An 11,024-nucleotide genomic window follows, 5' to 3' on the forward strand; every position below is an offset into this window, starting at 1 on the left:
TAATTGAGACAGAATAATGCCATAGTGTTGTATGGAATAAATGCACTAGTATAATGTAATGAATTACAATATTTAAAATATAATACCATCTCTTCCATAAAGATTGAGTAAATTTCTGGATTATATTAAGTCTTACTGACATTTTGTCAGATTGGGGAGCGGGGGCTTAATCTGTCAGGGGGACAGAAGCAGAGGATCAGCCTGGCCAGAGCAGTCTACTCCAACAAGGACATCTTCCTCCTTGACGATCCTCTATCTGCTGTTGACGCTCATGTGGGGAAACATATTTTTGAAGAATGCATAAAGAAGGAACTCCAAGGAAAATCTGTCATACTGGTTACACACCAGCTCCAGGTAAGAACACGGTTTCATTCTTTAGTGCTTTCACTAAAGAATAACACTAAATGACAAGAACAACTGATGTAAGCAGTTAAAAGAAGTCTTTCCTGACCATATATATTGTAATTTTACAGTCAGAGGCCATGTCTTACCATGACAGGAAGAATAGAAAAACATCCGTTAATGTTTTATAAAAATCACTATATTCCATTTTATTAATCTGTATAAAAACCAAAGTGAAAAATTAACCAGGTTACTTGATGGATCATAGCTTGGTCTGAGACTCTGAAATCTGGAAATCAGATTTCATGAATATGAATATACATATTCATGAAATTAATATGCATATTGTCTAAAATTGTATTTTTAAATATGACATTTTGGACCATGTCCCTATTGCCAGTCTTGGCAGCCGGGGGTCAGTCCGCCAGGGCCTCCGCTCCTGGCCGCCACCCGGCACACAATGCACCCGACCCCTATGGCGCCTCCTGCGGGTGGTGGGCCTGCGGGAGGATGGGCCCATGTCTCCTCTTCGGGCTGTGCCCGGCCGGGCCCCATGGACTAAGGCCCGGCCACCAGACGCTCGCCCTCGGGCACCCTCCCCGGGCCTGGCTCCAGGGCGGGGCCCCGGTAACCCTATCCCGGGCAGGGTAAACTGTTCCCTCGCTGTCCTTTTCATAAGGGTCTTCAGAATCGCTCTTTGTCTGGTCCCTCACCCAGGGCCAATTTGCCATGGGAGACCCTACCAGGGGGCAAAAGCCCCCAGACAACATAGCCCCTGGGATCCCTGGGACACACAAACCCCTCCACCACGATAAGGTAGCGATTCAAGGAGGGGCCGGAGATCGACAGACGGATTGGGGCTGCAGCTGCAGTAATGCGGACGCTGCACCGGTCCGTCGTGGTGAAGAGGGAGCTGAGTGTAAAAGCGAAGCTCTCAATTTACCGGTCGATCTACGTCCCTACCCTCACCTATGGCCACGAGCTGTGGGTAGTGACCGAAAGAACGAGATCGCGGATACAAGCGGCAGAAATGAGCTTCCTCCGAAGGGTGGCTGGCCTCTCCCTTAGAGATAGGGTGAGAAGTTCGGCCATCCGGGAGGGGCTCAGAGTAGAGCAGCTGCTGCTCCACATCGAAAGGAGCCAGCTGAGGTGGTTCGGGCATCTGACAAGGATGCCCCCTGGGCGCCTCCTGGGTGAGGTGTTCTATCTCTCGGCTGGCCTGGGAACGCCTTGGTATTCCCCCGGATAAGCTGGAGGAGGTGGCTGGGGAGAGGGAGGTCTGGGCCTCTTTGCTTAGGCTGCTGCCCCCGCGACCCGGCCCCGGATAAAGCGGATGAAGATGGATGGATGGACATTTTGGACCAATTCAGTCAAATCTGAAAAAACCTAGAAGGCATTCTTGGCTAATAGTTTACCTACTAATCATAAGTCACTAATCTGAGGAAGAGTATTTGACTGGTGCTCTTACCCGTGAGTTCTAAGCCATTTCGTAAGTCACGCTACTGGAGATAAGAACATCTGTCAAATGACATAAATATGTACGTACATGTGATTATAGTTTTGAACAGGTCTGTAGATTTTGTTGCCACAGTTGTTCTCACTTATGCTTGCTAGTATTTGGAGTTCTGTGATGACATCCTGGTTCTGGATGACGGGGAGATCAGGGAGGCCGGAAACCACCAAACCTTGATGAACGCCAGCGGACGCTATGCTCAGCTCATCACCAATTACCAGATGGAACAGTCCAAAGTAAGTATACCCTAAATTAAAAGCATGCATCTTGTACCTCTTCTATTTTTATCTTTGATTCTTATTATTATGTTCCTGCAAACCACCTCACCTGTTCTTTATTGTTTTATTATGTCAAAAACAATAAACTTAATGATCAGTTGTAAAACAAGGTACAAATCATTCCATTTGTGGTTATACGTTTGTACGGGCTGTGCTGTAATGCTGTGTTCCTGATATTCTTGCTTGTCAGACTCAGAATGAGGAGGGAGAGGAAGAGGAGGATTTATCATCCCAAGATGCCCCTGAGTTGAAAGAGGTTGAGCTCAGATATCGTGCAGACAGTGGGATGGCAAACCCTGGTAAAAAAAACTAGGAAGAAAATCATTTTAATAATTTGAACTTTTTGGGTGTTTTTGAATTCATGACAGACTTTACATGTTTTAGTAGTGATTTGATTTGATTTGATTTAGTTGTGCTTTTTTGAATACGGTGGGATTTTTGTTTTTTCACTGTCCAGAGACCAGTGTTCAGGGGGATGACGCTGACACTTTCTAAATGTTGCTGTGCCAATGCACGTGCAGTGTTGACACATCAGTACTTTTGATTGTTAAAGAGCAACTGTATAACCAGGGACAGGTCAAAGTTTTGTAAAGCAAAAACAAGGCCTTGTAAAGTAATAACAGACAGGGCAGCAAACTTGTTGACCTGGCTGTTTTTGCTATATACCCATATTATAAGTTCTTGTGACTTCGTACCAAAAACATGACCTGTGAAGGTCATGACATAACATTACTATCATATTTATATGCATCATTGACCCATCTTCATTGGCCCATCTTCATTGGCCCATCTGTAACCGGAAGGTCGCCGGTTCGATCCCCGGGCTCTCTGTCCTGGTCGTTGTGTCCTTGGGCAAGACACTTTACCCTACCGCCTACTGGTGTTGGCCAGAGAGGCCGATGGCGCGATATGGCAGCCTCGCTTCTGTCAGTCTGCCCCAGGGCAGCTGTGGCTACAACTGTAGCTTGCCTCCACCAGTGTGTGAATGCAAGAGTGAATGAATAGTGGCATTGTAAAGCGCTTTATAAATCCAATCCATTATTATTATTTAAAGTGACTCTTCCCTCTATGGATACAATGTATACAAGTGATCAGTTTCCAGATTTCCTTGCTGTAGGGGTCTGTGGTTCAACTCTTTGCAGTTATGTCTTACAATATGTGGACAATGATAATTTAAGTCAATTTTTGTGATTAGTAGAATGATAAAATTACTTCTATTCTTCCTTTCAGCATTTGACATGTCAGATGAAAAGGATCATGAAACAACAGCTGAGCAAAAGCGTAAGTCTTTAAAGTTCACTTAATTCTGAGTGTCATCCCACCGTTTGTCAGCTGTTTCACTATTACATATTTAGTTGTTATGTGATCCCCTTTTTTACACCAAGCAATACTTTAGATTTTTTAAATATTTTTTATAATGGAAATGCACATGTGATGCATGTCAATGCAAATGGAAGTCACTAATCCTGTTACGACTCTATTAAAATATTTTCCCTGTTTTAAGCTCCTGTCAAGTCTGATGACCAGCTGGTCCATCAAGAGTCCTCCACAGAGGGTGCTGTCTCCTTAAGAATCTACCACCGGTACTGTCAAGCAGCTGGAGGTCTGATATAACACACACATGCATTTACATGATTTTAAGCAATAATGTACCAATATGTACTTAATAGTTGTGCTGCAACTCTTTGCTACAGGCTACATTCTCGTCTTTCTCACTGTCCTGAACATTGTCCTGATGATTGGATCCACAGCCTTCAGCAACTGGTGGCTCAGCTTCTGGCTTGGAAAGGGTAATGGGGTGAGAATCCTCTCTCTCTAGCATTCACACAAAAATAATCTCATCATGCATAAACAGCTTGGGTGAAATGACTATGAGCTCTCAGTCACTGTGTAGCCTAACACAAGTGAATCCAATAAAGATGATTACAAGCACCAGAAGGTACATTGTTTCAAGTAAGATTGCCCGTGTTAGCCAGTCTCTTTAAAATTAGAGGGTTACAATGGACTTAAGGTCAAACCTTGAATTTTTGGCTTTTTCCAGGCTATCTCAGCTTTTAAGTAACCCACAAATACTTACTAGTGATGAGTTCAGGTGGTGGTCAAGTGAGGTCTGTGAGAGTTAGTGCTCTTTGGCCTTGAGCAGTTCTTATTAAGATCAGATTATTGGATGTGCTCATTATACTGCTGCAGTGTGAATCTTTTACAGGGTCCAGCATACCTGTAAAGAACAGAGTGCTAACTGAATGGTCTGGGCAGAACCAATGTGATGAAGAACATAATATTCCAGCTTGCACATTTCTTAGTGGTACACTCTCGTATTATTCCAGCCTATCAGTACACAGAATACTGGCACATCTTAGTCTACTCATTACGCTTGTTTAGCTTGAGCCTAACCCTAACCATGCTCCAACACCATTACTGCTAAAAATTGTTCTTTAACAGTACTTTTGCATGCTGGAGTGTTATGTTCTTTATTTAGCAAATTCTGGATCTGGAAAGAAATTAGTTTCCATGCACTGCTGTATTAGAAAACTGCTCTCTAGCTGTGTCTTGTCACTCAAGATGACAGTTCAAGAAAGACCCACTGAAACGATAGACACGCCAAGTCCACTCTCTCTCCACTAACAAAAGATATTTTGTCTGTTTTATCGAAGTCATCGACTAACCCAGGTTCAGATCCAGGTGACGTCTCAAAAAATCCAGACCTGCACTATTACCAAACGATTTATGGTGTGATGATGCTCATCATGGTGGTACTTGCCCTCATCAAATGCTTCTTTTATACTTACGTCACCTTGAGGGCCTCCTGCAAACTCCACAACACAATGTTCAAGAAGGTACCAAGAAATAATCCCCAGTGTTTACCATCCAACATGACCAATTGAAACACAGATTAACTGCTCAATGATTCAAAGAATGATTATTTTTGTTGTTTGTATTTTCCTCTCACAGATTTTTGGCAGTCCAATGAGTTTCTTCGACACAACTCCAACAGGCCGAATTCTAAACCGTTTCTCTAAAGATCAAGAGGAGGTGGACACTATGCTTCCTCTTGTCATGGATTCTTTCCTGCAGTATTGTCTTCTCATCACATTCACAATTATCATCATCGCATCCGTTTTTCCATACATGCTTGTGGCTGTAGTCATCATGGGAGCTTTGTTTACCCTCATTCTGTTGTGAGTTAAGTTTTAAAAATTGTCTTAGTGCGAGAGCAGATAGTTGTTTAAGGTACAGTTTGCTCAACATTTGTTTGAATTTATCTGCAGCCTATTCCAAAGGGGTATTCGTCTTATGAAGAAGATGGAAAATATCAGCCGTTCTCCCTGTATCTCACTAACGACTTCTACACTGCAGGGCCTCAGCACCATCCATGCTTACAACACAAGAAACAGTCACATAGAAATGTAAGACACCAGAACTCTTTCACAGAAACAAATAAAAGTCTCTCTATTACTGGTCGTAATAGTAAATAATGTGATCTTCTGTAAATATCTGTAAATGATGTGGTCTTTGATCGGTGCTCTCAACTCTCATCACGTCGTTGTGTCATATTGTAGGTTCAAGTCCCTGAATGACATCAACTCCAATCACTTTTTATTGTTTCATTCTGGCACCCGGTGGCTTTCTTTCTGGCTGGACTTCATGGCTGCTATTATGACCTTGTTGGTGTCTCTGTTTGTAGTGCTTAGCAGTAATGACTTTATCGCTCCATCCTTGAAAGGCCTGGCCATAACCTATACCATACAGGTAAATAAGGAGAGCAGAGTTATACGTCTAAGTCATGTTGAAATGTGTGTTTGTGTTTTGTTAGAACTTTTGCGTATTGTCCAGTTGACAGGCATGCTTCAATATGTAGTAAAACTGTCAACGGAAGTGGAAGCAAGGTTCAACTCAGTGGAGCGACTGCAGGAATACATCATGGTCAGATTTCTCTCCGGAAACGATCCATCTTTCATTGTTTTGCCAAGACCAAACCCCAAATTCCCTCTGTTTGCCTCACTCAAAAAATAAACTTTTTTATTTGCAGGATTGTAAATCTGAGGCCCCCAGGCATGTTAAAGAGGCTCAGATCCCACAGGACTGGCCTAGCAATGGGGGCGTCTCCTTCAAAGACTATAAGATGAGGTACAGAGAGAATACACCAATCGTCCTAAATGGCCTTGATTTCCACATTCAACCTGGAGAGAAGCTGGGGATCGTGGGAAGGACTGGCTCTGGTAAGGCTCTGGGTTCAGTAGCTGTTTCTCTTGTTGATTTCATCTAGTCTTTGGGTGATGATGATTTACAACAATACACCCTAGAAATGATGATAAATACATGAACTCGTTTTTCAACATCACTCTGAGACAGACAATTTAATCTTAGAGCAGTGGTTCTTAACCTGGGTTCGATCGAACCCTAAATATGTGTTTTGTTAGAACTTTTGCGTTCGGTGAGTCGGTCTCAGGGGTTCGGCAGAGCCTCCGCCATGACATGCATGGCTCATTTTGCACAGTTTCCTTTTTTTGGGAAACAGGGTTGTAATTATTATAGCAGTGAATTCCTAATTATTCCATAGTGCAGATTACAATTTTAATCAGCTCTTCTCAACAGCTATAGTGTAATATTCAGCTACTCTGCTCTGTGCTTTGTGTCTGTAGGGAAATCCTCTTTAGGAGTAGCTCTATTCAGACTAGTAGAGCCTGCAGCAGGAACCATAAAGATAGACGGAGTTGATATTATGTCCATTGGCCTGCAGGATTTGCGCAGCAAGTTGTCCATCATCCCTCAGGACCCTGTGCTGTTCATCGGTACAGTAAGGTAGTGAACCAGAAGTACAGAATCACACACTGATTTTACTCCTGCATGTCAGTCACTAAACAGCTGTTTTTCCTACAGGTACAACCTAGACCCGTTTAATAACTACACTGATGAGGAGATTTGGGCAGCACTGGAGAAGACCTATATAAAGGACTCAGTATGTTATCAGTATTGTATAGTCTTGTTTGTTTTGCCACTTGCTTTTATCCAAGATTTTGCTTTGACAAAAACTAAAACCCACAACGCGTAAGACTGCAGTCTCTGTGACACGTCTGATATAGCCCTAAAAGAAAATGGAATAGCCCTAGAGCCAAACATATATTTTATGTTCATTTTTTTGACACATCCTATGTTCATGTTGTTCATGACGTTTATTTAGTTTTACTTCTGTTCTTTGTTTCCTTTAATTAGCTATCAGTTATTAGATTTTTAACAATTTTTCTGCCACTGGCCAGTATTGTTTACTCTCTGACGAGTTCTGCATATTTACTTTATCTTTGCATTGAAAATTTGGAATTTGGACTTTTTCCTCCAGTGCCCTACATTTAGTTCACCTTCCTCTGTGTACAATTATAGTACCATCTGTCCAGGCACATGTTTTTCCGCAGAGGAAAACAACTCTCTAGCAGTTATTAATGGCACCACTAATGCTGACTAATGTTGCGCTCATGCCGTGAACCTGGAAGTAATAAACCCTAAAGATTTTTATTACAACAAGTTTGATAAGGTTCTGGCATGTCTAAATGTTTATCACAGAATACACTCAGGAACAGTGTTGGTCAAGTTACTTGAAATAAGTAATCAGTAACTAATTACTGATTACTTCCCCCAAAAGTAATCCCGTTACTTTATTGATTACTTATTTTCAAAAGTTATTAATTACTTAGCTACTTTTTAAAAAACACTATTTACAACCTGAATAGGTAATAAAGCAATAGCTCTTTCAGTCCAAATCTAATTTCTGCATAATCCATCATACAAAATGTAATCAAATGGAAAAGTAAATTTTTTAAACTTGTTTTATCAGTTTTAATCTTTTAACTTTATGCATCAAGCGAAAATTTTATTATATGCACCATTCTCTGACTGGAAGAAATTAGTTTAACATTTAAACCTATTTTCTGCACATTCCAGCACATAAAATAAAATATTTTTTTGTGTTAACACTCACTCTTTCAAATAGATGCAAGTAAAACACAGCAGAAAATAAATAAAGTCAAAGACTAGCAGTCCTTCTGCTCTATTTTCACCTGTAAAGCAGGAGTGGCGTAGGCGGAGGTTTGCCCTGGTGCAGGTGTGCCGCACCAGTCAGTTGAAGAATCCGCGAGTTTCTCTGTGAATTTCCCATTACGTCATAGCGCACTCGGTGCTTGCTTGGAAGTTTAGGGGTTTTTTTTTCGCTGAACACGCACAACAGACACTAATGTTTTTGTCACTTTTTATGGAATCAAACTTAAAGGTCAGTGCTTCCACGCTTTAAACGCTGCACGCTCATACTCTCTCCCGCACTGATCCATTGTTGATCTGCACACAGCTGTTGTCACGAACGTCGCACTCGCTTACGTCACTGTCATGAGACATTCTCGCCAAAAAAAAAAAAATCAAAAAAAAAATCACGGGTTTAGTAACAAGGTAACGCAGCGTTTCTACGGGAAAGTAACGGTAATCTAATTACCAAGTAACGCGTTACTGCCCATCTCTGCTCAGGAATTCCTTTCTGGCAAAAATGAACTGTAGTAGTCCTTAATCCAAGACTAGCATGGGGGTTGCAAGCCAATCTCACTGGCTCTCCAGCCCGAGGCACCGTCCCAGAATCCTTATGCTGCTCCTGTTTAACTGCAGATAGTCTTTCCATATAAGAGTTCAAACTTTTGATTGCCTTGCCTTAGGCAAGGATTATACGACTTTGTAGTTTATTTTGTGGGCTTTTTTGCTGCGAATATCCTCTTTCTGTTAGCCTGAGGGGTATGAATGGCAGTACCAAAATATGATTTTGTTCCATCAGATCTCCAAGCTGGAAGAAAGGCTACAGGCACCAGTGTTGGAAAATGGAGAGAACTTCTCTGTTGGTGAGAGACAACTGATGTGTATGGCTAGGGCTCTACTCCGTAACTCCAAGGTGTGTACACACATAACACCTTCTTGATGATACTAAATTTAATTTGCAAATACAGTTTATTGGCTGGGATACTGCTGCCACATTAGCTTGTGATGCCTCTACCAATATTTCCATTAATTATTTACCATTGTGTGCATTCAAAGTGTATAATAACATAAGCACTGTAAACATTTTTGTATTTTATGACACTTTTGCCATCCACCGCTTTCTTCTTTCTAACCACCATTACGCTGGTTATTTTTTGGCAGATTATTCTTTTAGACGAAGCCACAGCATCCATCGATTCAGAAACAGATGCTCTCATTCAAAACACCATCAAAGAGGCCTTTAAAGACTGCACCATGCTCACCATAGCGCATCGCATCAACACTGTTATGCATGCAGATCGTATTCTGGTCATGGACAATGGACAGGTACCCAAACCCCCCCCCCCCCCAAAAAAAAAAAACAAAAAAAAAAAAAACCAACCCACAAATGAACACAAATCAAAGATGATTACACAATCTTTAACTTAAACTCACTAAGTGTTCTGTTCGACAGGTGGCAGAATTAGACCATCCAGATGTGCTGAAGCAACGGCCAGACTCTCTGTTCTCATCACTCCTGACAGCTGCTAATACAGTAAACTCCTGAACAGAAGGACAACCAAAAAACTGCTGCATAGTAGTCACTGGGCATGTTCATAACAGTTATCCATATACACAGCCATATCGAAGTCTGTACTGTGATACTACACTCTTTTCTGGTGTGCTTGTATGAGATGTAACTGAGCAGCAGAGATGGAAACTGATAACAGTGCAGGAAAGACAACATAACTATTTACAAAGTTCAAAAACTATGCATTTATCTCTCCTGTCTGCTGATACAAAACAATGAGCACTGTACTTTACTGGGTTTCTCTTCATATTTCGAATGAGATGACTTCTTATGCACGTTATAGTTTAATTATGTTATGTATTTGCCAAGTCTTTCTTTGCTGCTATTAAATGTAATTTAAATCCTGTTTTTTTGTGTGACATTTAAAAAAAAAAAAAACCATGGTAAATTTCATAGTGTAGGTATATACAGATGACCCTGATAAGATCTGTGCTAATAAATTACTTAAATTTGTGTTTCAGTATTAATTGGTATTTTAAAAAAAGAAATTATATATACAGCAAGATTACCTTTATTTTAAACAGGTTGTGGGGCTACGAGGGCACCAGCAACCCTATGCTGGATATGCAGTTAACAAACGTATGGATGAATTGGGGTTACAAGTGTATCTATATGCTGCCACCTGCTGGCTGCATCCTGCTGCATGTCACCAAAGCTGCTGCCCAAAACTCAGCAAATGTAACTAAATAAATTGTAGTTTTGTTTCATGAGTGACAGTTGGTGACATAGGACAGTTAAATAATAAAGCCAACAAATCTCTTATCAGCAGTGTATTTCCAAAGCAGCTGGAAAGAATATATTCTAGGAAGAAATCACGGCTTTCACTGGAGATTTTACAGCATTAACACCACCTGTAGGTGCTGTGAGGAGAGCTAGCATGCTTAACCTTTCAATGTAAATCTATGCCAAATATCTTTATATTAAAAACAAAACAACAATTTCAGATGTTTTACTCCAACTAGTAAATCTAATGTTAGCGATTTTGTTCTTTTTTAACTTCTAAGGCTCGGGATTAAAAGGTGAGGTGGTGGAGGAGACAACACATATACAGGGCACATGACAAAAGAAAAGCAAGCAATTTATCATTGTTAGTGGTTTACAAAACAAATGAAAAACTCAAAGATGTCACAACAAATAAAAATCTGCTAGCGCTAGCATAAATAAAACTCAGTTATTGGCTGAGTGACCTCTTAGTTCCGCCCTTCACACCATCTGATCCTATTGGCTGAGTTCTGAGTCCTATAGCCAATGGATGCACTCCAGGGCATATATAAGCTGACTTTGTAATTGGTTTTAAGAATGTTGGGTGCTT

At 41.1% G+C, this 11,024-nt stretch overlaps 1 protein-coding gene across 1 annotated transcript in view; it reads left to right on the top strand.

Moving 5' to 3' along the window:
- Positions 1–10,629, top strand: part of abcc12 (ATP-binding cassette, sub-family C (CFTR/MRP), member 12) — a 28,571-nt gene extending 17,942 nt beyond the window's left edge. Inside the window, exons 15-31 of the mRNA XM_080885823.1 lie at positions 151–354; positions 1,957–2,091; positions 2,324–2,432; positions 3,364–3,414; positions 3,638–3,736; positions 3,828–3,931; positions 4,788–4,970; positions 5,086–5,312; positions 5,403–5,540; positions 5,694–5,883; positions 5,968–6,057; positions 6,164–6,353; positions 6,777–6,936; positions 7,015–7,093; positions 8,942–9,055; positions 9,304–9,468; positions 9,596–10,629. Of these exons, the coding sequence (XP_080741949.1) occupies positions 151–354; positions 1,957–2,091; positions 2,324–2,432; positions 3,364–3,414; positions 3,638–3,736; positions 3,828–3,931; positions 4,788–4,970; positions 5,086–5,312; positions 5,403–5,540; positions 5,694–5,883; positions 5,968–6,057; positions 6,164–6,353; positions 6,777–6,936; positions 7,015–7,093; positions 8,942–9,055; positions 9,304–9,468; positions 9,596–9,688 (2,331 nt within the window). The 3' untranslated portion in view covers positions 9,689–10,629. The remainder of the gene's footprint in view (positions 1–150; positions 355–1,956; positions 2,092–2,323; positions 2,433–3,363; positions 3,415–3,637; positions 3,737–3,827; positions 3,932–4,787; positions 4,971–5,085; positions 5,313–5,402; positions 5,541–5,693; positions 5,884–5,967; positions 6,058–6,163; positions 6,354–6,776; positions 6,937–7,014; positions 7,094–8,941; positions 9,056–9,303; positions 9,469–9,595) is intronic.
- Positions 10,630–11,024: the final 395 nt, after the last annotated feature.

Source organism: Rhamphochromis sp. 'chilingali' (genome assembly GCF_963969265.1).
Source record: "Rhamphochromis sp. 'chilingali' genome assembly, chromosome: 6".
NCBI lineage: Eukaryota > Metazoa > Chordata > Actinopteri > Cichliformes > Cichlidae > Rhamphochromis > Rhamphochromis sp. 'chilingali'.